General features: G+C 40.1%; 1 protein-coding gene across 1 annotated transcript in view; it reads right to left on the bottom strand.

Annotated features, from left to right (window-relative positions):
• FBN1 (fibrillin 1) overlaps positions 1 to 27845 on the bottom strand; it is a 250417-nt gene that overhangs the window by 39069 nt on the left and 183503 nt on the right. The window contains exons 33-46 of the mRNA XM_066344305.1: positions 24717 to 24839; positions 24467 to 24589; positions 22864 to 22989; positions 21029 to 21151; positions 19198 to 19320; positions 18718 to 18882; positions 16368 to 16436; positions 16152 to 16277; positions 14841 to 14963; positions 14020 to 14178; positions 10620 to 10691; positions 6560 to 6685; positions 3483 to 3605; positions 486 to 611 (exon numbers count right to left, since the gene is read on the bottom strand). Of these exons, the coding sequence (XP_066200402.1) occupies positions 486 to 611; positions 3483 to 3605; positions 6560 to 6685; positions 10620 to 10691; positions 14020 to 14178; positions 14841 to 14963; positions 16152 to 16277; positions 16368 to 16436; positions 18718 to 18882; positions 19198 to 19320; positions 21029 to 21151; positions 22864 to 22989; positions 24467 to 24589; positions 24717 to 24839 (1707 nt within the window). The remainder of the gene's footprint in view (positions 1 to 485; positions 612 to 3482; positions 3606 to 6559; positions 6686 to 10619; positions 10692 to 14019; positions 14179 to 14840; positions 14964 to 16151; positions 16278 to 16367; positions 16437 to 18717; positions 18883 to 19197; positions 19321 to 21028; positions 21152 to 22863; positions 22990 to 24466; positions 24590 to 24716; positions 24840 to 27845) is intronic.

The following is a 27845-nucleotide window of genomic DNA, read 5'->3' as shown; positions in this document are numbered from 1 at the left end:
TTAAAATCTTGAGCTCTTTCCTTCTAGATAAGTTTCTTTAACTTTTTATGTCTTTATGTAATCTGTAAATTTGCCTTTGAGGATCCAGTACAAATTATAGACTCATCTCAAAAATGCTCATACTCAAAAACTCAAAAGCTACACTCTGTTCCAATCAGGAAAACTTACATAATTATAAAAGAATAACATGCTATTAACATTAGTAAAAAGTATTTTTTTTAATCTAAATATTTTTCTAATTTTATCCTTTAGTCAAAAGTTTTTCTGAACTGACAGCCAAATGACTATCAAAGAAGAAGTTTACTATGTTCAGATTGGCAAAGATTAAATACCAAAGGATGTTAACACTAGGCCTGCTTATGTTTTCATTTTATTAACAGCAAAAACAACTACTGAAACATTTTGTATTAACTATTATATATTCAGATGTAAATAAATTTTTAATAGGCAATGAAGAAAACATTAAATAATAATCACATACTCACCCAAACACATGGTTTGATCATCATTTGTTTTAAAACCAGTGTGGCAAAGGCAATAAAAGCTTCCGACTGTGTCAATACACTGTCCATGGCTGCATATATTGGGGATTTCTTGACATTCATTGCGATCTGTAGGTAAAAAACATCTTTAGCATTTTAAGGGGAAGACAAAATCAAATTAAATTACTTACCTCTAAACATTGCTCTCAGGACTAATCCTAGCTCTTTATAAACTAAGCCAGTAAACCAGATACTGGCATTATATTTCTTTTTGCCTCAAAATTGTTTAAAATTTATTCTCATTTACTGGGCATATTCAGAGTTTGTTAACAATACATGAAAAAAAAAAAAAAAAAGAACAGAGGCAGTATCCAAAAATATGTTCTGAAAGATGAGAAAACTTAGAAGTAGAAAGGGGGAGAGTAAGCCAAGGTAGGAGAGAATCCCACTGATTATTTGTCTAAAAGCATCATCACAGACAGTAGAATTAATTGAAATATTTTGTCTAGTCAAGATTTGGTGCCTCAAATCATTGATTGACCCTTCACGGCTTCCTTTGGAAATTTACATCAAAGTCAAACAGAAGCCCATTGCTAAGACAGGTTTCCTTGGTGGACAACCCATACTGTCCCTTATACAAATTTCACCTCATTGTTTCGTCTTATTCCTATAACCTTTTGTTCCATCTTAACCTACTCTTCATATCTACACAGGGCTCCTTTTAGCACTGGACTATCCCAATAATAGTTTTTTCTTTTTATTCATATTCAATCAAAGGAAAGCTCTGTCATTTTGCCTCTGCCCATGTCTAAGCTCTAAACTATATTTACCATCAACTGAATCTTTGTTATTCTCCTGAAATCTGATCATCTGCAGGGCAGAATTTATTGCTTGAATCTATACATGACATAATTACATGCCTACTTATGTGACTAATTTAATTTTTTAAGGCTCTCAGGATACATTTAGGGTAAGAATAATTTTGAGAGCACTGATCCATCCTGATTTTCCTATTGTCACAAATAGCAGACTGCCACCCTGGGTGTAGATACTGTAGAAAACAGTAGGACCCTGTTTTCCGCTGAATAGTCCAAACTTGCTGCTGTGTGCCCTGTCTACTGTGAAGACAGCGACTAGAAGTGGGCACCTTCTGCTATACAGAGCTGTCACACCCAGAAGAGACAATGCTCTCTCCATTTCATGTGCTCACGCTGCCATTTTTACTAGTACTTCCTTCCAAATACAGAACCTTTAGAGTTCTGATGAGTCACCACACTATTTAAAAGTCTCATGTGAGGTTGACTATTTCATTAAGAGGGGAAATTGATATAGAGTAGCTATAGCAATGATGGAAAGAAAATATTAGTTCTTCTCATTTTTAAACACAGAAAAAGAGCAGTATTTGGCATTATGTCTAAAAAAATGCCATATATAGGACAGGATTTAAAGAAATTTTAAAAGATTTTTAAAGTGAGATGTAAATGAAGACACCAGAATGAAGTCTTCAACCCTAGAGATTGAATAGTTGCAAAATTCAAGTACATTCCCTTTCTTCTGAGGATTTCAATGAAGGAGGGAAAATGAGGGAAATTACAACCTATGGCTGGTTAATGCGTGATGATTTTTATTTGTTAATGTTCTAGAAGAAAATATGACAGGGCTTAAGCCCCAGCAGGCCTGCCTAGACATGTTATATTGATTTATAAATAACTTCCTGCTTGAGCGTAAAATGGTGTGAAATGACATATTCTATATTATCAGCAATTCTTGATTATGATTGGAATTATTTCACCCAGTTTCAAAGAAGTATAAATTAAGAGCAAAATGCAGAGAAGGGGTATCAATGCCAAGTTTCACTGGGGTATTGTGGCTCATATCAGAGACGTCCCCACTGTTCCTGTCTTTTTTTTTTTTTAATACATGGATAACAACAGCTCTGTTGACAAAATGCTAAATACTTGCACATGTTCCTTTAAACTCAACAAAACAAGTCTTGAGTCTCAAAGTGAGTTTCTGTTCTGCTATTACACCCTATTCCCTCCAAGGTCTCATAAAACAATGCTAAATACCCTACAGAGAACAGTGCACTTCCTACCACTTAATCACTGGTAGGCAAGGAAATCCAAGGAAAATCTGACCATGTTCCCTTGTGTTGTTTTATTCACAAATGCATAAAATATCCAGGAAACTCCCTGTGAGATGAACTACAAGCAAAATAACACATTCTTCCGGACTTTTTTTTGCTAAACACATAATGGTTTGTAATTACTCTAAAACTTACATGAAAATCATTATGAAGTATTATTTTGCTTCTGAGCTGAAACACCACTGTTTTAATTTGATACCACTGGCTACAAGGTACCATCAGATACTTAATAACTTGACCATTGATTTAAGTTGATAACTCATTCATTCTCCTCACTTAGACCACATGCCCAACAAAAGCGAGCAACAAAGAAAATCTAACCTCTGGAAGCCAGTTCATTTTACTGTAGGTGACTTACAGCCTTATTAAAGGCTCTCCGTGAGAGACCTTTCATCTTTAAAATGTTTAGGAGGAAGAGTGATGTTACTAGGGTTTTTTGTGTTCATTGTTTTCAGGTTCATGTCCTGCAGCTCAGGATAGCTTCACTGTCTAGATTTGGGGGGTGTGGCTGAGATGGTGACAACCTCGCCGGCTTCAGGGCCATTATATGAAGAAAAAAAAAAGCAGCTGGTTCTAAATACTGGTTAGGGAAATGTGAGTGTGTCTGTGCACAAATGAGTGTATTTGTGGGTGCAGCTGTTTGTGGCAAGGTAGCAGATAGGTAAATATGAAATCCATGTATGTTCATGATCTACGTATTGTTTTGAAAATGTCCCATCTATAAAGAGGGAACAAAGGTAAGTGTTTAGACATTTCACCAGTTCTCCTTTTTTCTGGCTGAGTTCGTAGAACTCGGCAGTCTGAGTGGAGACGGCCCACTCGGAGGGTGCGTCCAGCCCCCAGGGAGCTCTCACCATTGCACTGGCCCGTGGATGTGAAGCGGTAGCCGGGCTTGCAGTCGCAGCGGTAGCTGCCCGCCGTGTTGATGCACTCGGCGTTGCGCTGGCACACCGGGCCGTTCTGACACTCGTCGATATCTGCAAGCAGAAGAGAATTTCTTTAGAAGGAAAACAGGACCTGGTATTGAATCTATGAAGACTCTTGCATAAAATAAATCGATATTTTCTTATTTTGAGCAGTCCTGTGAAACAGACAATAGAGGCTTGAAAAGTCATTTTCTAGTTTTTCCAATTTACAAATATTTTTTTGTAAAAGCGAGTCCTTGATTCATGGCCACATCTGGACTCTAATGACACTCGTGTCTTTTATGAAACTCAACTGCTGTGGTCAAGATTTAACATGGGTATAGACAAAATTTTGCCAGGGAATTTTGTAGAATTTGCTCAAAGCCCCCGGGATTTATGATTCAGTCCGGTTGCTTTCATCCGGAAGGCGGAACAATCTGGAGAGCAGAACATCGCAAACCTTAGTGTACGTACGAATTACTTGGAATCTTGTTGAAAGGCAGGTTCTGACTCAGCATGTCTGGAAACAGCCTGAGAGTCTGCATTTCCCATAAGCCCCCAGGTGAGGCTGGTGCTCCTGGTTCCGCACACAGCACTCTGAGTGCAGGGCTGTAGAGGCTCCTGCTTAAATTACTGCCACATGGCAGTCAAATCAAGGCAACTTAACACGCTGCACATAAAACTACTGAAAACAACCCAATGCACATTATCAAAGAAAAGAATAAAATGGATATTGTATACTTCAAAGCTTTGGCAATGCTCAGGGGGTTGTTTGGCCACACACACACACAGGCAGACACACACACACACACACACACACTTAAATTCATGTAAAAGTAATTATGTAGTTCAAATTATATAGTAAATATAATTAAAATGCAGTTCAAATTCATGGAATCACAAAAGTTACTGCACAGTCCAGTTTAGACCATGGGGTAAAATACACGTTTCCTGCCCCTGTTCCAATGAAATAGTCTAATTCAGCCTAACTGCAGTAAAGAAACAGCGGGTAACACAGGTGAGAGTCAGCCCTCAGCACCAGCACTGGGATTTTACATAGAAGCTGGCTCAGCCAAAGAAGTTCCCACAAGGGGGCGGCAAATACATCACCTGTGCCTCTTAGGTCTATGCTTTGTGGCGGGAAAGTGGCAGGACTACTGTCAGGGAGTTTCTGTCTAATGTGTGTGGGTGGGAGGGGGGTCCCTTCTCTGTGCAGGAGATATAAGAGCAGAAGTATGCTTGCTTTGGGTTCCAGTGCCCAGCACCAGCTCGCCCACCAAGTCCGCCCTGTTCTTAATTAGGGAGTACAGAAACACTGAGAGTAGCCTGTGTCCTTGGAGAAGCCCGATAGCCTTCCACATGAGCATTTCTGTGATTCGTCAGACGCCTCACATCTGATTACGTGCATACGGGGGAAGAGCAGACACACAGTAGCTCTCTCTAAATCACTTCTGGAATTCATTCCAACTTTCAACGTCGTTGAGGCATGTACTAAAATCAACCTGTGTTTCCTGATTCTGAGAGCTGAGAGCGTGCTGGACAGTGGCTGACCCTGGATTAAACACTCACCCTGCAGATGGATATCCTGAGAAACGGAAACCAAAAGTTGGAGGAACACTTCGTAATCTCAGCTAGCCACTGAGCGGCTGCCCTGACAGCCCAGTGGCTTACACTGGCGCACCTGCAGGTTTCCAATCTCACGTGCGTATCAAGGGGGAGGTTGACCTGGTGGCCGCGGGCGGCCTTGCCTATGGGTTCTGGCCAAGGGCTGCCGCTTCAGCAGACAAAAGTACAAAAGGGGCACCTGGATAAAGGAACCATCGAGCGGATCTCTGGATGGAAGCGAAGGGGAGATGGTGGCAGTCTTCCTGAGGCCTGGACAGAAGGTAGAGGACTGTGGCTCTGAGGAAGGCAGGGCAGCCAACCCTCTCACCACACCATCACCCACCGGAGGTCCCCCTCTCTCCAGCAGCATTCCTCCTCCTCCTCAGACACCTGAGCCTTGCTGGCCTCTCAATTCCAGGGCCCGGCTAGGGTCTGAATGACTATCTCCTTAGGAAGGCTCTGAGTGGCTCTGAGGCCATTCTTACTCCCCCACCTGGTAGACCGAGTAAAGGACACGTGTGCCGACTTGGCTACAGTCACCAAAAGCCTGATGAAGGAGAATTTAACAAGCATGTGCTTAGAACTATAACTTTACTCATGGTCTATAATGGTCCTCAATTTAGGAGAAAGATATTTGTTTCACATTAAAATGTTGACATATGTGCTCTAATCCCTGCTCTAAGGGATAATAACACTTTCTAACAAGAGCAAAAACTCAGCTAGAGGCTCCAAGTTTAAATATGAAGTAGAAAATTATTCCAGCTATCCTAGGGAACACGGTATATTTAATAACCAGGAATGTAAAAGGACAGACACTATCTCCCCCAGATGTAGGAACAATATGAAGTGCTGTGAGGAATGTTCAGAATCCCAGGGCATACAAATGGCAAGGGGAGGTCATTTGAAAATGAAAAAAGGACCCTTTGCAGGCATGCCAACATTCTTCATAAATCGAATTTGCTGTTCTTGTCATTTGGAATTCTCTCTCATGCATTTGGAATATTTGCATTAACCTTGTTTTCACTTGGGAGTAGCAAAGGCTCCACTTGGAAGAGAACGCTGCTTTTGAGGTTCAACTCAAGATGACGGCCCACCACTCATGCTCACTTTCAAGCAATGGGAAACAAAAGCGATCTGACACACCCAGGAACTCAAGACTTTTTCATATCAGCTGGGAAATCTAATACATTGTGTATGGGGGGGGGGGGGGCTTTGGGGAATGTACATCCTGCTCTTTCCACTGGGAGTTGGTAAACCTTTTCTTTGCATGATATTTCACGCTGTTCCCCCTGGTGCCCTCGCTAAAGCCAGACCTTGATGGATTTCTGAAATTCCAATGTTGTGAGATTGGCCAAGTGTGTGGGTAAGTGGCTCACAAGTTAGTTCATTTCTGGACATGATAGAGTGACAGCATCACTTACCTTCACAAACCAACAGCTTGTCGTTATAGAAGAAGCCGACTGGACATTCACATCTGAAGCTGCCAACCATGTTGATACACACTCCATTTTCACAGACCCCGGGGATCTCCCGGCATTCATCGATATCTAGAAAAAGAAGAGCCATCCATGAGTGACAGCATCGCCCAAGGACCCTGTGCAGGGTCAACGAGGATTGAAAGTCAGCTACCTCTAACTATTAGGTTCAACAGAAGTCTAAAACCAAAGGAGAGAAAATGAAGCCGCACGTATGTGCACACATGCATGTGTGTACGTGTGTGCATGTGTGGGGGATGGTGTTGATGGAAGTGGAGGACATCAGTGAATGTTAAATTGAAATAACTAACCTGCTTTTTAGACACTGATATATCTATCTGGATTTAGTGTCTGTCTTTTTTACGTTGTTTCAGAACATATGCTTTGTCCAGGTAGGAGCCAGCTTTGTACCTACGGGACATGGTGCACAGGAATAGAAAAATGTGACTGCTGACAGTCAACAGCCTCTCTACCAAAGTGTGTGGTGATGTTTGTCTAGAACGGGAAAGGAAAACTGGCAAGGACAGAGGAGGAGCCCATGGTCATAGCCAACTCTGACCTTTCCAATTCAACTTCAATGCCCCCTTTCCTTTTTCACAAGGTTTTTGGTCAGGTGTGGCCTCGACTAACTGTGATGATGGGGCTGGCACTAAGGAAGGGCTGTTAGAGCAGACTGTGCCTTCCTAAGCCAAGGAGCTGGACCTTGTTGCCACACCACCGTTACAGGCTCCTAGCATGCTATCTGACAAATGTTAAAAATGTTAAGTGTCAGTTAAAATTTGTTAAATTAAGAACCAGTATTTAAGGGGGGGCTGGGTGAAAGGGTGGAGGGATCGAGCAAAAAAAAAAAAACACAAAAAAGATAGAACACTCATGGACACGAACGACAGTGTGGTGACTGCGGGAGGCGGGGAGCAAGGAGAGTGGGGGCGGATGCACGGTGACGGGTACAGACTGACCTTGGTGTGGGTGCACTCACAACATGGCGCACAGAGATGTGTTGTGGAATTGGGCATCCGAAACCTGTATGGTTTTGTTAACTAGTGTCACCCCAATAAATTCAATTTAAAAACCCGGCATTTGGAAGTGGAGTTGGTGAGCATTCATGTAAACAGGACCAAAGTAGGAGGAGAGCAGAGCGAGGGTCCAAGCAGCTGAAGCAGGGCTGGCCAGCTGGTGAGGGAACCTGGTGAGAAGGCCTCAGCACCCCACCCGCCTGGTTGCTCCACTCTCTGTCTAACCTGCTCTGAACTCCCATTCATTCAGTGTCCTCTAGGACAGCAGTATTAATAGTGTCTTGCTTACTATATACCTGGTATATTTCTCAGGCAGTGAACCTGACTTACTCACTGAATCATCAATCACCCTATGAAGCAGTCTCTATCAGGCGTCCCCAAACTACGGCCCGCGGGCCACATGCAGCCCACCTGAGGCCATTTATCCGGCCCCCCACCGCACTTTCGGAAGGGCCACCTCTTTCATTGGTGGTCAGTGAGAGGAGCACTGTATGTGGCAGCCCTCCAACGGTCTGAGGGACAGTGAACTGGCCCTCTGTGTAAAAAGTTTGGGGACCCCTGCTAGATACTACGATTATCCCCACTATGCAGATGATGAAATTGAGGCCAAGTCAGAGGATGGAACTTGCCAGAGACCACAAAGCCAATAAGAAGCAGAGTCAGGATTTGATACCAGTAATCCTCTAACCAGTTATCCTGCCTCTCTTGTGTTTTTTCACATCACAGTGATACAATCCTCACAAAACCTTTCTCAAAGTGCTGGTTATCCCGCAGGGACCCGCCACCAGCCGCCTGGCAGAGGTTCACAAAACACTGCAGAAGCTGGAAGGGATATAAAGCTTTAGTCCCTCTGCATCACAAGTCTTTCCAATTCACTGGGTTTCTGTTACTGTTGTTGAGATACTTTCATTTACATATTAGAGTCAGGAGCCTCTGCAAAGGCACTTTGGGTAAGTTGTAAGAAGATGGCCATAGACTTAAGTGGAGACCTGTTGTAAAGGAGAAATCTGACAGGCCATCAATTTATGTTAGACCCTTTTCTCAAGCACTTAATTTTATCTGAAGGCAAACTGATCTCTTTAATAGAACAACAAGCTTAAAATCTCAAAAGGTATATTGTTATTTTGAATACAGGTAATTGTTTTTAGATTTTTCATACATTTGTCATTCATGTTGTTAAAATGTTATGCAAAGTAAGTGTATAACTGTGACTAACCAGCAGACAAACAAACAAACAAAAAATCCAGATGATATTCTTCTAGTAGGGATTACAACATAAAATATATTCACATGTATTTGTTTTAAATATAAGTGATACATTATCATGTTTAACAATTACAGGCTGGGTTGAATCTCTAGCCATTGTTCACCATAAAATAGCAAAACAATATATTAAAAAATTATATTTTCTTTTCCTGTATGGATTTCATTTGAACTTCAAACTTTAAGTAAAGTTTATATTTTAAGAGAAGATTAATAAACTTGCTATAGTTTTAACCCCATATGAATGGGCTCTATATGCCAACAATCTTAAAGCCTTTCAGAAGGAGAGTATAAAAGCTTAAATAAAACAAAGTTTCCCAGTCATCTAAATATTTTGTCACAGTGGAATTTGGTACAGTAAGTATACTGCTAACTATCACATTTCCAGTTTTCAAGAGCTAGAAGCAGAGCAAGCTGTGAGTCAGGACTGGATTCTGGTCCCAGCTCTGTTATTAATTAGCTTAGGTGACCTCGGCTAAGTCCCTTCCCCTCTCTGGGCCTCTGTCCCCTCAACTGCAAAGCTAGGCGTTTGGACTAGATGTTTGGGACCTTTCCAGTTCTACTGGTGGATGATGCTAATGCTGTTTCAAGTCTGACCGTTGCCAACCTTGAAGGGCAGGGCCTGCTGGGGTACACGCCTGGTCTGACTGTGGAGACCCATTGCTATTAAAGACCACTTATCTTCGGATCAGAGATTATAGGGAGATGAAAAGATCTGTTTTGGGAAGGGGAAAAACAAAGCAGCGAGGGCCAGGTGTTTTATGCCAATGTCATTTAGCAGCTTTTCTTTCCAAACCATGAAGTTTCTTTGGACGTTGACTAGACTGTGGAGCCATATGGATTTGGCACTAAGGGATCCAGGCTGATTGCTGGACTAGACCCTTGTTTTCTTAAACAAGGTCACTGGAAAGGCTGATGTGGATTTCAGTTTACTTATTAGGAATAAGGTGGAACAAAGCAAGTGGTGATGTTTGCTCTCGCACTCAATCGCTCAGACCAAAGAGGGGCATCTAAGGATGCATATAAATCACACGGGGGAAAAACTCTGAGAATGCAATAGTTTTCTACTTTTATGTTATTTGGTTTTAAACCACAAAGGCATCGCCTCCTTTGGCTGACCGCTATGCAATACTTTTGAATCTTGCACAAACATCTCTAGCACTGTAGTGGTCTCTGCTCTAGTTATGAGATGTGGCCCTCAGATTGGAAAGATAAATTTTAAAAAAAAATTCGTATCTGAAATTCCCAAAGCAGATGACCTGAGGAGATTCCATGAAAGGTAAGAATGATCCACAAGAAAGGCTTTATGCAAACAATCTACACATGAGGATTGGTGTGAAAAGTCATATTAAACTCCTGTCTTAGTCAGAAGGATTGAGAATTATAGTCAAATCAAACATCTACTGGCCCTATTCCCAGAATCTCTCCCTTTGTTGATGCCTAGCGTTGGTTTAACTAAGCTTGATTGTAATTTTGTGAAAAGTTTTCCAGTCTCTTAATCATGAGCAACAAAATGCTGCTGCCAATTAGGTGGAGCTACCCGGGGTGTTTGTACAGTTTGTTTCAAACTAAGAATCAGTATTTCAATAAAGTAAAATGACACTGTTTAATGATTTTTTCCTTTGAAGGAAAAAAAAAAAAGCAAATTGAGAAAATAACAATGTTTACAACCTTTTCTTCACACTAAAGCAAAATCAGAAAGTTCCAACAGTGACATCATAACTCACCAACAGGTAAGCCGGTGTAAATGTCAATGACGAAGCCCGGCCTTTGACTTCCACAGAGTGTAGCGAATTCATCTGCAGAGAATAAACAAAAGTGGGGTGAGAGGCGTGGGAACAGGGGTCAAGGAAAAGCAATGACTGTGCTGAAAGAATTTACTTTGTAAAACATTCTAGAAAGTATCTGTATTTTGAAGAATTTAAAATAAATGTGAAAAGTCCTACAAATATTATAATCTTGTCCTTAAAGCATGTATTTGAAGGAAAAGTGACCTTAAGTTGACGTAGTAATGAGGGAGAAGCAGAGGTCTCCACTTCATACGACACTCATTTGTATGAGCTTGCCTGCAGGAATTGAGGTTGTTATAAGGATGTTGTTCACCTCTGAACCAAAGGACTGGCAAGAGGGCCTCTTTCCACTCTACAGGAAGAGGAATGCTTACAAAAGCCATTTCTCTGTAGACTGGGGGAGCTCATGGTAAGTCTATCCAAGTTCTTGATATCAGGTCTATTAATGATTTATTCAGGTCAAACTACCAACTCATCAATACTGGAATTATCGGAGCTGGATTTCTTTTGGTGCTGTTCTCTTGTTCTCTATCTCTCCCTTCCCTGACCCTCTACCTTTCTCTCTTGTGCCTAAATTCATCAAAGTTGATATAATAAAGAATGAACTAAATGTCACCTATAGTCCTTCTAAGATTCTGTCATTCCCGTTCAAGACTGCAACTATTGCAGCTTCATATAAATTTAAGCTCAAGATGGCCACTGTCTTACTGGTCAAATCTACTGAAAATTAGACAATAGTTTCTGGAAGTAAATGTATCATGTTCTTCTCCTAGTGCTTTTGTTGCTTAATCTGTGACTGCCCACTTCCAACAAGTATTATGCGAACAGACACTAGTCACCCAGATAAATTTCAGGGGCTCCTAAAACACGTGCAGATTGCTTAGCTAATGAAAAGCCATGATTGGAGTTGGCTAATATTCAACATGAAGAAGAAATCTTATATTTTATATTAAGAGTATGCAAATCCTCTTAAACTCAGACAAACATTTCTGAAAATAAGTGATAGTCTTTATCAGGGGTCTCCAAAGTGGTCTCTAAAGGAACACACAAAGATCCATTAAGGTAAAAAATAAAATACTAGAACTTCTATCTATCTTTACAAAATCAAATTTTATTTATTTATTTATTTATTTATTTATTTATTTATTTATTTATTTTTTACAGAGACAGAGTCAGAGAGAGGGATAGATAGGGACAGACAGGAACGGAGAGAGATGAGAAGCATCAATCATCAGTTTTTTGTTGTGACACCTTAGTTGTTTATTGATTGCTTTCTCATATGTGCCTTGACCATGGGGCTACAGCAGACCGAGTAACCCCTTGCTTAAGCCAGCGACCTTTAAAAAATCTTATTTTTTAAACAAACTATTTTTGTGTATATTTTATAATAGAACAGTTCATAAAGATAAACTTATTTTTTAATATAATTAAAAACATATAGAGAGACATAGATATCAAGTATGAGTAACCCACAGGGTTTTTTTTCTGACAGGTATGTATGTTCAAAGACAATCAGACAAGATTAGGGGTCAGAAAATGTTTTTTCTTAAAGGGTTAAAGAATAAATATTTTAGGTTTTTCAGGCTGTACAGTCTCTGTTAAAACTACTCAACTATCTTATGAAAGCAGCCATAGACAACATGTAAATAAATCAGTGTGGCTGTGTTCTAATAAAATTTTATTTATGGAGACCAAATTTAAGTTCATATAATTTTCAGGTCATGTCATATTATTTTTAAAAAAATTTTCCCAACCATTTAAAAATGTAAAATTCATTCTTAGCTTATGGCCTACACACAAATAAATGGTGGGCTTGATTTCATCCGTGAGCTGTAGTTTATCAATCCCGGTCTAGTGATATCTTGCAGAGTAAGGTAATTCATAATTCTAAGTGATAGTTATTACATTACTTCTGGAGTAAATTATGGATGAAATGGTATCTTTTACTAAAAACAGTATCTGTTTTATGTGTTGTCAGGTAGAACCAGACAATAGATTTACTATATTACAGATCACTGCAGGAAATGGAGTAGGTACTATAGAACAATGGTCCCCAACCTTTTTTGGGCCACGTACCAGTTTATGTCAGAAAATATTTTCATGGACCAGCCTTTAGGGTGGGATGGATAAATGTATCATGTGACCAAGACAAGTGTCAAGAGTGAGTCTTAGATGGATGTAACAGAGGGAATCTGGTCATTTTGTAAAAATAAAACATCATTCAGATTTAAATATAAATAAAACAGAAATAATGTAAGTTATTTATTCTTTCTCTGCGGACCGGTACCAAATGGCCCACGGACTGGTACTGGTCCATGGCCTGGGGGTTGGGGACCACTGCTATAGAATACTCTAACCATGCATATCAGTTCATTCTATTTAAATCATCACATTAGTAAATGATGTTATCATGACATATATGGTATATATTAGCATTTAAGAACAGTACACTCAAGTTTCACTTCATTTCTTGCAAGGATATAAATTATACTTGTTTATACTTGTTATAAATTATACTTATTTTTTATATTTTGTTTAAAAAACAAATAATATTATATAGATTTTTCTCTGTCAGGACAGAAAAAGAAATTTCTCTCAGGTCTCAATATCAGGAAGACTTATACTTCCCTTTAGTGTCGAGTTTGCTTTATGGTCATTGAGACTCTTAGACTTGATCATATCTCCATTTTTCATGAGTTGCTAAAGAGTCTGAAGCCAAAGTTACTACTCATCTCTGGCAAGTGGGTAGGAATTCCTGGGTTGGATTCTGTGTATTAGCTTCGCTCCTTGCTCCAAGTTTCTTGCCCTTGATTGACATTTGCCTTATGCCTTCGTATTTTACATTTGAATCTTTGTGGACTGCCTTCAATTCTTTTTGGAACAGGACTAGTTATAAGTACATTAAAATAATAAGAATATGCTTTATTTCTCATATTTCTTTGCATAATATTTCCAGTCTCTTGGTTACATGGCAAATTCCATGACAATGATAACAATACTTATACTTTTGTGATATGCTAAGCCTGTAAGTTGGGTGAATGAACTAACATAGAAATTAGAAAGCATATTCTGTAACTTAATTTTCAGCTGGGAAGGACCAGGATCAACTGTGAATTTAAGTACTTGCTTTTGTGAACTCACTTTTTTCTTTCTTCCTTTCTTTCTTTTTTATTTAGACAATTAATTTTAATGGAGTGACATTGGTTAACTAGAGTACAGAGATTTAAAGGAAACATGAAGATAAACAATGCACCCTTTTCTTCCCTGGTGGAGACTCATTTCCCCAATAATTTATCGACCTGTGCTTTCTTTTGGTAATGGTGAAACTAAAACTCACCTGTGCTCGGGATGGGACACTGTTCACAGGGCTTATTCCAGGCTCGGCCAATATTGTAGGAACAACAGCACATCTTCTTGGTCATATTGAACAACAGTTCTCCATCACAGGTCTGGTTGTCAGCATAATAGTTCCTGTAGCACAGACTTCTTCTCATATCTAGAAGAAAGGAAGAAGGAAGGGACTGGTGATGCCATGGGGGGATTTCACAACAGATTTCTAAGGGGATACTCAAGGAGTGAGTTTCTCTTGTATCGTGTAACTTGGCTTCAGTAAGGGCAAAGCCTTCTCTTATACAACCTTCTATCTACCTATGCTACTATAAGCGGAAAAAAAGCCTTTGAGAAATGTATTCCCTCATATTCTGTGCCACAGAACTAAGTCATCATGTAGTTGCAACATTAATAAACTTTACATGACTTTCCACCCCGTCTCCTAGTTACAATTCTGCACTGCTATTTGGCAGTAATTTTCTCATTTCCGACTCATGATGTTTTAATACTGTAGGTCAGTGCTGTAAGTATAATTGTATAAAGATACACCCAAAGTCAAACAAAAGAAGTACTATTAAACCCTTGTTTGGGATTTTCCAACATGACTTTTTAAAGAAAACTCTGAACCACCCACATGAGGTGGTGAAAAAAAGGCCAAACTTATGTTTTACAGGGGAAGAGAGTCTCACAAGGGCAGTGAAAGGAAAGGATGGCAGCACTTGATCTGGTAAGAACCTAACGCTAAGGACTAATTGTTGGACTTGTAAGCTCTTTAACCCTTTGCGGATGAGGACCAACCATGCATTATGAAGAAAATCTTAGACTTACCCATGCAATTATTCCCACCGTTCACTTGCATGTAGTCTGGAGGGCAAATACAGGTGTAGTTGCCAACGGTGTTGTAACATGTCCCTGGGCCACAGATTCCAGGAGTTTCACATTCATTCACATCTACAGTCCAAAGAGAAAGTGGTGTGGGAATATGGAAACTTCACTCTTTGGAATGGCCTGACACTCAAGTGTCAGTATAAATGTTGACAATGAAATAGAAGATCCACAGAGCACTTAAAAATCCAGGTAAGAGAAAAGGATGCTTAATTCATTAATGTCTACCTGTGCTAATGTGTGTGTGCATTTTCAGAAAAGAAGGTCATAGAAAAGGAAGTTTTGCTTTCAGGTATGAGTTCCTAATAACTGAGTTCCTAACATCCTGAAAGGCATGCAAGGATGAAAATGTGGGGGAAATATCATTTTCCAGTATCCTTCAGAAAGACAACTATGTATACAGAACTTCATAGAGTCTCAGAATGATATGATGTATCCTGAAGCCATCAACAGCTGGGTTCACGAATCTACATTGGTAAGGGAGCCAGGAAATAGGTATTTCATACCACCTTCTCTATTTTCAGACATAGGGGTTGGTTTTAATTTTTGTTAACTTCATGGTCTCACAGCTGTGTTGTACATACCGTGATGCCCATACTACTCAATAAGGCTGTCACTGAGTCACATGATAAGCCTTTGGAGAACCAGAGGACTATTTTTCCTCCAGGATGCAAGGCAGTCTCTTCCCTAAACAGTTATGTGACTCCTGTGTGTAAATGGAAACCATCTCTCTCTCTCAGGATGGTCTATAGTCCAAGTCCTCTGAAAGCTCAAAGTGGTCAATATTCTGCATCTTTCCAGTAGTAACATAGGATCAACATAAGTCATCAATGACATCATGAAACCAAAGGGACTATGTTTAAATGCATCAGTACCAATAGTAAGTAGTGAGGGACTAGAAGAGAAAGAGCCCAGAACTGCCCAGAATATACACAGAAGTCACTGAAATGAGGTCTGTGCTACTCTAATAAAAATGGCTTTTCTGAAGGGCATGGAAAACTCTTTGTAGGCATAAGTGGGACTGTGACCCAAGATAATAAAAGTATAATTTTCTCAGGAAATGAGAGTGATTTAAAGTGTATTGGCATTATGACAATAACATTACGTCAGTAATATTACTGCAAGCTGTCACACGTCATATTTACTTGATTATGTTCATATTTAGACCATTGTGTTATATTGTTAAATTTCAGTTCTGGCTTTTGAGGTCTCAATATTGGAAAGAACTTAATCATCCTATAAAGGGCCACTTACCGTCACACACTCGGGTTTCCTCATTCAGATAGTAACCCGCTGGACAGCGACACTGGAAACTACCAAAGGTGTTGATACATTTCCCGCCTTGGCACAGCCCTGGAAGCTCCTGGCATTCGTCAATATCTATAAAAACAACGGTATCCCTTCAGTATTGTTAATAAACCCAAGGAAGATCAAAATATGTGCTCCTTATGATAAAGGAAACTGAATTACCTTCCAATATAACAGTGATAGGGTTGGGTCGAAAACCTTCTCCTCCAGGACAAAGAATTTTGTACTCAGCTATGGAAAAAAAAAAAAATCAAATTGAGTTCTTTTGAATATAGAATGTCTAGAAATGGTATATTCAAGAGAAATACTGACATATCCAACTGAAAATTTTCATTCTCAGGAATCTTTGTCAGTTACCCCCAACCATCTGAAGAAAGTTAAAATCTCTGTGTATACCTGTCGTTTTCAAAGGGCTCTTACTATGCTGCTAACTGTAAGGCCCCTGTCCTCTGTCTCTGAACCCTCTACATTTTCCCTGGCCTTCTGTTCTTGTGAAATATTTTATTTCCTTATCTCCATCATGATTTCTTTTTAAAGATTTTCTTTCCCCTTTTATTTTCTAACAGACTCCTCCATTTTTGTTTTGTTCAGCCTTCCTTCCTAGAAATTACAGCTTCCCTTAATAATATTAATCAGCCCGTTTCCAAAACCTTTCCCAAAAAAGAGCCTCAGGAAAAGCTATTCTTTGTTGGTTCCCATCCCACTTCTCTCCTTAATGACCAGACATCTTCCCTGCCCGTCTGTTTAACAATAATATTACTGATGCCCGAGTTTTTACTGTGTCTTTTGATTCCTCCCATTAATTGTCATGCAAGCATTTCACTCAGAAACATTTATTTCAGGGCTGTGCACCAGCAGTGTGGTACATACAGGAACACGGGAGTAAGAATGACCCTGAGCTGCTGTGTCATCCTGGTGCATACCTAGAAGAATCAGTTCTTTCATAGCCATCATGGTCTTCCCAAATCTGATAATCCCTCTCTTGAATTTCTGAAATTCTATGTATATATACATAAATTTATATATGTATATATTCCAGTTTTAGCTCTGATCCAGTCCAGAGTAGGGTGAAACTATTTGCTAATCATTATTAATCAGTAGAGCTGACTCCCCTATTTAAACCTCTTAGACCTCTTAGTTTGCTTCTTTCAGTATCAATGAAATGATCTACCCTCTTCTTTTACTTTTCCTCTCCTCCTCTCCTTCTTCCATCCTCCACTTCTTTCTAGTCTCTACTTTCACACCACACCCTTCCTTGGGAGCCCAATTAAAAACTGCAGTCATCAGCACCCTCTGCCAACAGGGCCGACTTCCTTTTCTAAAGAGTAGGGAGAAGGAGATGCCTGCTGAGAGAATTCATTCATTTACTCCAGTCATTTCATTTAATCCTCTGAGGCATTTTATGAATGAGGAAACTCAGGCTGGCTAAGTAACTTGCCCAAAGTTACAGGACTGGCATGTGATGGGGTGCTAATTGGAACCAGGTGTGCTGGTCCTCCCACTCAGGGCACTGTGTCTGCCCTTCTCTCCCTTATTGAGGCCTACACTGACTGACTCCTTGTATGTCTAGGTCTTGTTGTACCAGACTGTATACTCCTGGAGGGCAGGACCTAGTATATAATTCATCTTTGTGTACCCAGAGTACACACTCTAGGTGCTAAACAAATACTTTTAGAAAAAGTGAATAAATGATCCTTTGGCAAGGAAAGAATCAATGCCTGCCCCCCGGGCGCCACATAAGTAGCAACCATTGATCTTTGCCAAAGAAGCCGCATCTGACTCTGAATCACAATGGGGCACCCACTCAGAAAATTGAGCAGCTTTTTTTTTTTTTTTTTATTTAGAAGATATTATTTTTGTCTTTAAAATTGAATTCTGGAGCTTTCTCTAAAGTCATCACATAAGACTGGAATCATCTTCCATCTCATATTTGTTTAACTAATTGCTTCTCTTTTACTCAGGGACACTCAAGTCTGTCCTAGAGCTTCTGAATTTAGCTAATAGATGACAAAGGAGAGGTTAATCAATGTGGCCCCTGGAAGGTAACCAACATAAGTGACTTAACCTGGAAGGTGTTTTGTTTTTTTTGTTTTTTAAATAATTTTATTTTTTTAATGGGGTGACATCAATAAATCAGGATACATATATTCAAAGATAACAAGTCCAGGTTATCTTGTCGTTCAATTATGTTGCATACCCATCACCCAAAGTCAGATTGTCCTCTGTCACCGGAAGGTGTTTTTTTAATATAATGTGATCTGCGTTTCACTCAGAAGTGAGAGGTTACCTGCTCCACCTGACCTCTTAGTGCAAGCCAACTGGTGACACTTTCTGACTACCAGAAAGTGAGCGGGGTCCCTCAACAAAGCCAAGTAGACTGATCTCCTTTCCCTGATGGAAGAGTAGAAAAGAGAGGCAGCTCCCTCCCTCCATGGCTTCTACTATGAGGTTCCAGCAAGGAGGTTTGGCCTGTGCTGAAATAACGATAATAAATAAGAGGATGTCTGCTTACACGTGTTCACAGAGGGGCAGAGCTCACACGGAGTACCCCAGGCTTTGCCCAGAGAGCAGCAGCAGGAAGCCTTAGAAACGCCAACTCCAATTTCATTGTAACAGGCCGTGTCTCCATTGTCTCCTCGAGGTCGAATGTCCAAATAGCAATTTCCAGAGCGGGTATCTATTTCCCACATGCAAACAAACAAACAAAAAAGTATCAGGCAGAGTCTTTCTACACGGGGAGGGGGTTGAAAATTTAAACCCATTTCAGAAACTATTTAAAAACCAAAATTCACTTTTACTGAGAAACGATAAAGTGCCCAAACACATAAACTGGGAATTTACCCACAAAAAGGGAACCTGAAAGTATAAATGGGATTTAGGAAATGCTTACATTTTCATACTATTACTTGTTTTCAAATTTCAAAGTGGAATGCTCAATGTCATTTTAAGAATAACAAACAGTATGCTTCTCTGAAAAATTTTTGGATCTTACCAACACATCCGACTCGAGTTGGATTCAGCTCAAAATCAGGCGGACAGTCACAGGTATAGCTGCCGGGAGTGTTGACACAGTTGCCGCTGATACATGTGGTTGGATCCAGACATTCATTTACATCTGAAACCAAAGCAGAGGCTGAACTGTCACTTGAGCCAAAGTGGGGAAGACATCAACATAAAACAGTAGCACTAAAGTCTAGGGCTCCCAACGAGCCTTTTTAAGAGTTACCAGTTATAATTACACCTAGAAATACAGTCTTCCACTTCTGAAATAAAACCCCTCAGGAAGGAACTATGTCATAGTCCTTGGTCTTTTTCCCCTGGAACACATTTAGCATTCAAATTTGTCATCAGGAGAAAATACGACTTTGGAACTAGGAAAAATATTCCAGTCAAGGTAACTGAAAGCAAAACACTCCTGTGACCTCGGTCAGGCAAAAATTCAGACATAAGTTTTAAGAAAATATATTTAATATGTGTGGCTTGTTATTTCATTAAATTAGAGCAAGATGTCCCAGGGAACCCTCCGGAGCGGGCGCCCTCTGCAGCTTCCCCCACTGGGCGTGCTCGCCTCGGTGCAGCCAAGTGTGAGCGCGGACACATGCGTGGGGCTTGGCGTGTTTCCTCAAGCCTGCTGAGAGTCTCTCTCCCATCACGGAGGCCGGGGTGAGTGTTTCCCTTTCAGTTTCTAGTCTAAAAATATGTACAGAATCCCACATATTTAGGACATGGGCTCTGGCAAATTTCGACTCTGTGTAATCCTTTAGTTTGTGTTGAACACTCACACAGTCCTCAAGAACAGGTCAACTGATTGAGACGAGGACAGGCTGAAGAGTGAAGATGAACCCTTCCCCTTGGGCCCTCCCCTTGGATCTAGAACCTGTAGGTTCCATGACAGAAAATCATTTTCTTCAATCTCATGTGAACATGGAGGGACAGGGGAGACCCACAGAAATGAGGTCAGACAGACTCATGCTGATGGTGATTTGGGGCACTGAGGTGAGGGTCTGGTATGCTAGAGGCCCAGCTTGGCATCATAAAAGGCTTTTTTAAAAAAAACCAAGGGCCTAAAAAAAAAACCAAGAGCAATTTGGGCAACGTGCCAAGGTTGCATAGGCAACTTTTGGTCATAATCTGGAAAGCCACCAAGTCATGGCTAGTTTAGGTTGCAGGAAAAATCACTTTCTTCCTGACATCCTGAGCCCATAGAGAATGGAACTGGTTTCCTCAGTATCCTTGAATGGAAGATGGACTAGGATGGAGAAGTGCAAATGGCTTTCAAAGTCTTCACTCAGTGCCCAAGGGAGCAGAGGAACAGTTTACGGGGGTGCCTATAGCTTTTCTAATGTTCTTTGTCTGTTCTCGGAGAGTCCCTTGCTTTCCAGCAAGATAACTGACACACTTGGTGGCCGAGTTCAGTGTGCCACATTCTCTGCTGGCCCCTGGCAGAAGTGAGTATTGCTATGGAGAAGTATAAGGCAAAAAGCCATGATCCGGTGGCCTTCAAAAGGAAACTCAGTAAAAAGTACCCAAGGAGGAAAGGAATGGCTGGGAAGCCTTATAGCTGGAGCACCCCTGGAACATTCCTCTGTAGCCACAGATTGATCATAAGGTTACCAACTTTGCTCCTTCAACTGTCTTCAACGCTTTCCTCTGCATCCTCAAATCTAGTCAGTTCCGAGTCTCAGAAAATGTATTCCGTGTTACCTAATGCTTCATTCCAGCTTTTTGTTTGTGGCTCTGTGAATATCCTTGTGAAATCCCAACAGGTCCCCAGCAGCCCTGGGACCCCTGGGAGCAAATTTCAATGCAAATGGACATCTTACCTGTGCAGTTTCCGCCACTTCTGTCCAGTTCATAGCCTCTCTCACACTCACAACGGAATAGGCCAGGAAGGTTGTGGCAAGTTCCAAAAACACAGATGTTCGGAAGGGAGCACTCATCAATATCTTGGAAAGGAGTAAAAAAAAAGAGGAGAAATTAATCTTTTGCTAAAGAAATTGCCTAATGTGATTAAATAACTAATGTTATTAGGAAAATGATGACTATCAGACATCACTCTAGGCACTTCTCCTGTAGACTTATAGATGATTTGCTATGCATAGGGACGTCTCTTAGGTGAGAACTTCCCAGCCCCTATTTACAGGTCAAGTAACGGTCTAAGCATTTTACATATATCATGTATGGTGTTTCATACAGGTCCACATCACTTTTGAAAAGTAAGAGCCCAAAAGGCCACTGTAGCCTAATTTTTTTCTTATTATACATTTACTGTTTTTGTTGTGGGTTAAAATGTTAAGAATCACAAAGGCTTTGGGGTAACTGTAATACTCAGTTTTATAATCCTCTGTATCCCTAGTACTATGGTGAGCCTTTGCTATTGTTGATGGAGAGCTAAAAGCTGCAGATGCCTCTGCCAGGCCTCTGTCCTGGCCTCCCATGAACATTCTGCTTGTGTAATTGACGTATGAGCACATTTTCAGCCTTGAGACTGGCTTTAAATACACATGGCCACTCTGCCAGCAATGATTTATATTAGAATAAACAAACAAACAAAACCTTCCCTTGTAGCATTAAGAGAAGCAACACTTTCAGTGCAACTATTTGTGTTACCGGAGGTGGCACAGCACCCGTTTTCCTTGGATGTTCCCAGTAACAAAAGTAAACAAGGCATTAGGCTCATGATCAAGAGCGTAATCTGGTTTCTTCTTGACTAAGAGAAATTTTATATCAAACTTTGCATATTTAATATAAACTGTATAAAGAACACCCAATGATTCCATAACAAAGAAAAGTATTTATAGAACTCTATGAGGGAATTAGTATACATGTCATAGCTAAAGATTGATTTTGAGTTAATGTCCTATTAACAAGCAACAACTATTAGTTAAGAGATTAATAAGCATCTTGCTTCAATTTCTGCTGTCAGTTGTTATCATTTGTTTATTTCTACTGAAATCTTTTGAGTTCACTATAGCCACTAATTTTTCTCAATGAGGAATAATGTGCTTAAATTTTACAAGTGTGGGCAAAGAGAAGAATCTTGTGTCTCCTGGTGGGGTCCACCCTTGGTCAACAGGCTCCCAGGACTCTTCCTGTCTGACTTATCAGAAAGACAGAGTCTTGCACTGAGAGACATCATGATATATGGCATTATCCCAAAGGGTCTCCTACTGGATGGATTTGCAAAAGATACTTAGAGACCTGTGAGACATGTGAACCCAGGACATTATTCTATATATGGGAAAGACCACTCTGCTGTTATGTGAAAACCTTTATTTCTAGAAACCAAACCATAACAGAGACTCAAAACTGTATTTCCATATCTAAAGAGAATCCTTCAGTGGAACATTATAAGGGGACTAGCACTTTGGGTTCTTTCCCCTGACGATGAGGATACATAAATGGCATTGAGTGAATTAACCACAGTTGATGTCTCTAGTTTCTGACCAACAAGGTGTACTCTTGCAGCCCACCTGGCCCAGGTTGGATGTGCAGCTTAAGGCCAGAGAAGGTTTTCTCTACACAGAGAGAAATGATCTGGCAGGAGACCTAGTCCTCTTGCAGACTGAGTTGACAAGGTTGAAGCAGAACCAGGAAGGTTTAAAGAACCTGCTCTCATCAGACCTGCAGGGCCCCCAGCGGCTTTCCCATCAGTTACCTTCACAGGCTTTCCCGTCAGCACTGGGCACAAAGCCCATGTCGCACTCACAGCGGTATCCTCCTGGGGCATTTAGGCACTGGCCATTGCCACACAAATTCAGATTCTCGGAGCACTCATCAAGATCTACAGCCAGAAAGAAACAGAAGTTACTCTTTCTCAGTTAGGAGTTTTCCTATTCCCTGGGTCCAATAATTTTTATAATTGTCAGCTTCCTGAGTGGAGTGGTGTTTGGTCCTACTTTCTGCTCAACACATCTACTCATTTCTTCTCTTTTTGAATGCTAATATTGAATATTCGGTGAACATGGTGTCCAGATGCTAAATGATCACTAATGATATAAAATGAGTAAGTTAAACAAATCATTCAAACTAAGGCTTTTTCAAGTAGAGTTATCCCCATGAGGACACATCCATGACAGGAACTCACATGCCTATCGCTCAAAGTTCAGGCTCAGCTCAGAAGGGCAGAAAAAGAACTAGAACAACTACAGAGGATACTAAAAATTTCTGTCGAGTTCTACTGAGTTTTATTAATAATCATGGGCATTAAATATCAAATGCAAGAACCATACATGCCTAAAAAGTTTATGATGACAAAATTTTACTGGGTTAGGCAAAAATAATTTCAAGTATGATAAAGCTTTCAAGCTTTCAGTGAATTAAAAAAAAATAAACAGGTAAATCGCTTACTGGGCCTTAGACTCTTTTGTGTTTAAATAAATTCTTACGAGCTAAGTGCTCAAGATAAATTAATGCTTCAAGTCATGTGCAGCCATGCTACCTAATGGCCAATAAGAAATGGATCCCAGTATCTTATTTCATACCAAAGCCTTAACATAAAAAGCATTATCTGTGTATATATGTTCATGTGAGTGTGTGTACCACACAGGGGTGGGCAAAAGTCATTTTATAGTTGTAAGGATGCGAAAGTTTATTCTTGTATTATTATTTATTAATTACTCTATAATTTATTATTATTAACCTACTTTTGCCCATCCCTGTATTTACACAGAAAGAATATATGCAAATATATGAAAATATGTATGCAAATATATGAAAGAGTTCATGTTAATTCCATGACTATTAATTATAACTGGAAAAAAAAAGGTCATTGATATAGTGTAAAACTGGAAGTGAATGAATTCCTGCTTATGCCAATGGGGGATGCTAATAATCACGGCCAGTGGGAGAAAAAGGTATACTTTGTTGACATGATCCAGAACAGCTAATCCCTTTTCCTTCTGTAGCTTCCTACAGCAGGCTTGCTCTCAAGTCACCAGTGAGAAACAGACATAGAAACAAAAACGCTAAGGGCTATAAGAGGAAGTGTGACTTGTTTTAAATTGATGTTATTACATACAGTGAGAGATATATAATACTAATAACTATATACATATATAATTAGCCTCTGAGGTTTCCCTGATTAACCTAGCTCCAAATTTCCATTCCACAAGGATATAGTTTCAAAGAGCTAATCTTTTATGGCAAGGTTGTCCATAACTGACCCAGCCTTCAGAAAAAAATTGAGGGTCCAAAAGACATGGAACAACCCCTTGCTTCTCCGACTGCTCTTTACACAGTTGTTTCCAATGCAAACTCACCTGTGCAGGTGAAGCCATCGCCTGTGTAGCCTTCCTTACAGAGACAGCGGTAGGAGCCCATGGTATTCTTGCAGTCCGCATGTTGGCTGCACATGTGGGTCCCGTTAGAGCATTCATCCAGATCTAGTGGAAACAGATCACACCATTACGAACAGAAAGTATGTCATTTAACATCAGTAATACACAAATTCACATTTTCATATATATAATCTCTGCAGCTCATGAGAAGCACGATTATTTTCCAACACACCCGTGCACTTGATGCCGTCTCCAATCCAGCCGGGGCTGCAGCTACATTTGAAGCTTCCTGCCGTGTTGGTACATACAGCATGTCTGTCGCAGTTGTGTGCTCCGATTTCACATTCGTTGATGTCTGAAAAAATAAGCAGCAATTTAAAAGAAGTTTAGGGTAACAATGTAGCACCATCAAAAGTGGACTCACTTTCACATATAATGAACAGGTTTAAATTTCAATTTAAAAAGAAAGAGCAATATGATAATCCTTGCCATTATTAACTCTAAGTATTTTCCATTCTTTTATGTGAATGTCTAGTTGCAACAAAACAAAAGGAACCTTTCTCCAGTTGATGGTCTTAAAAAGTGAGTTGCCTAATGTTCTATGGTATTAACACTGATGCTCACACATTTCTGTACCCAATATTTTTATTAAGTCAACAAAAAGACAAAGAAATACAAGGTTGTTGGCATATTAGACAACTTTCTTGCTCATATTCTATGTATTAAATTTATTTAGTTTTTAAATGTAAAATATGTATTATTTAATGATTTATTCCTATGAAAGTTTTACTTTAGGTATTGCTTATTTAAGCATTTTCAGAGAATTGTCCTTAGGCAATGTGTGAACCTTCTTTTTTCTAGCTTCTTCGAGTCCTAGCACATTGGAGACCCAAGCCTTCTTGCATAGTTCATGTAAAACTCAAATCAATCCAATGGAGATTTATCTGTAAAAGGAGTACCAGATTAGGGTCATGTTACTGAAAGACTCCAAATCCTTGAACATTCTCCATTCTCCAAAATTTCATTTAAAAATTTAGCCAAGACAGATTCTATAATATAAAAGTGTTATAATAAAAAAAAGGTAAAAAGTAAAATGTGTTTTGTTTTCTGTGAAATTATAATTTATTATATATATTTTATATATATATGCATATATATACATATATCTATACAGACACACACACACATACACATCTATGTATATATATTTGGTCTTTGGCACAGAGCTGCTAAAACCTTGGGATTTAGATGAAGGTGTCTTTTATTATGTTAATGAGGTTACTTTTGGACCTTACCTAAGCATGAGGCTGGTTGTGAGGAGAACCATCCTTGTGGTTAGGCCTTTCAGTCCCAGGCCCCTGACCTCAGGACAAGGTATGGAGAGAGGGGTAGGAAGCTGAATCAATGGAAGGGCAATGATTTGATCACTCGTGCCTATGTAATGAAGTCCCCATAAAATACCAAAAGAATAGGTTTCAGTCTCTGGCCTGTTGCTCAGTGGTAGAGCGTCAGCCCAGCATGTGGATGTCCCAGGTTTGATTTGTGATCAGGGCACACAGGAGAAGCATCCATCTGCTTCTCCATCTTTCCCCCTCTCACTTCTCTCTCTCCATCTCCCCCTCCTGCAGCCATGGCTCAACTGGAGCAAGTTGACCCTGGACACTGAGGATGGCTCCATGGCCTCCACCTCAGGCACTAAGAAGAGCTTAGTTGCTGAGCAACTGAGCAACTACTCAGATAGGCAGAGCATCACCTCTTAGTTGGCTTGCCATATGGATCCTAGTCGGGGTGCATGCGGGAGTCTTTCTCTGCCTCCCCTCCTCTCACTGAATAAACATAAAACAACAAAATAAAACAGGATTTGAAGAGCTTCCAGGTTAAGGGACACAGGGAGACTCGAGTGTGCTCTCTGGGACAGCACACTCCTTCATATGGTCCTACATTCCTTCCCTATCTCTTGCCCTAAGCATCTCTTCTATCAGGATGTTCCTCAATTATATCCTTTTATATGAAACTGGTAATCTAGTGAGTAAACTGCTTTTCTGAGTTCTGTGAGCTGCTCTTGAAAACTAATCAAACCCAAGGAAGAGGCCGAGGGAACCTCTGATGTATAGCCAATCTGTCAGAAGCGTGCACAGGTGACAAACCTACACTTGCAGTTGGAAGCTGAAACGGGAACAGTCCTGTGGGACTAAGCCCTTAACTTGTGGAATCTGACACTGTCTGCCTGAAAATGGTGTCAGCATTTAGTTGAATTATGACATCTAGTTAGTGATCAGAATTGGAATTGGTATCATCATCTTATTTCCTAAAATCAATCCATTAGATAATAAGCCAGGTACTTAATCTCATAATCAACTTTTTTTATTAACTAAGAACAAGAACTCGTAAGTATGAATATTATGTCTGTATAGGAAAACCAACGTCTAACACAAAACTTAGGTCAAGAAGGATAATTTTGGCATATAAAATATTGCAAGAATGTGGAGTGATGTGATTGCTTGAACAGCGGCATGAAAAAGAAACTGGGCGAGCAACTTATGTTTACCCTTTTGTTTACTTAAGGAGCCCAATTAAACGATTTAAAAATGTTTGGAAACCTGCTGTTTGCCAAATATTTCATCTGAAGCTCTGAAATGGTCCTAGGATCTTTGGCTTCTTTGTAACTTCCAGAACAAACACAAAATAAAATAACATTTTCCTACAAAAATATTTTGCAATATCACTAATAATCGTAAAATGAAAACATGCCTGAAAAAGTGTTCTTACAATCACCATGTATTGTATGGGTGAATTTTAATGTAGCCTTGGCAGCCACATGAACCTATTGAGTTATTAAGGCGGGTCAAGGGAGGCACATACCAGGCAGCTTTAGACTTGTGTCTGGGAGCTTTAACCAAGTGAATAATTGAGCATGGCACATTCCAGGGAAATGAGGGGAACGCCAGCCCAGGTATAACAGTGGTAAGTAGGCATGGGAATTCAAGAGAGTAAGCCTGACCTACTGGGCTCCCAAGCAGGGCCATGGGCACTTCTCTCTTCCTCAGATAATCACTCCCCTTAGGGTTAATGATGCAAACTAGCACTTTTGTGGAGTCATTTTAATTTCCCTCTTTTATTTGTCATAATTTCTGAATTAGGAAGAAATACTGAGCTTCAATTGCCTAGGCATTGAAGGCTCCAGATGTTATGAAATCAAGGAATTTCCTAAGTGGAAAGAATTTAGAATTTTACTTTCCTCATCCTCAGTTTCTCAGAGGAGGAGGATACAGGGATCCCAAAGGGCATGGAGACTTCAAGGGCCCCAAAGTCAGGGAGGGGCGGAGCCCAGACCACCAGTAACTCACTTTCCTGTTCACTG

The sequence above is a fragment of the Saccopteryx leptura genome, chromosome 6 (assembly GCF_036850995.1).
Source record: "Saccopteryx leptura isolate mSacLep1 chromosome 6, mSacLep1_pri_phased_curated, whole genome shotgun sequence".
NCBI classification, from domain to species: domain Eukaryota; kingdom Metazoa; phylum Chordata; class Mammalia; order Chiroptera; family Emballonuridae; genus Saccopteryx; species Saccopteryx leptura.
The sequence above is the reverse complement of the archived record's forward strand: the minus strand, read 5'-3'. Positions and strand labels throughout refer to the sequence as shown.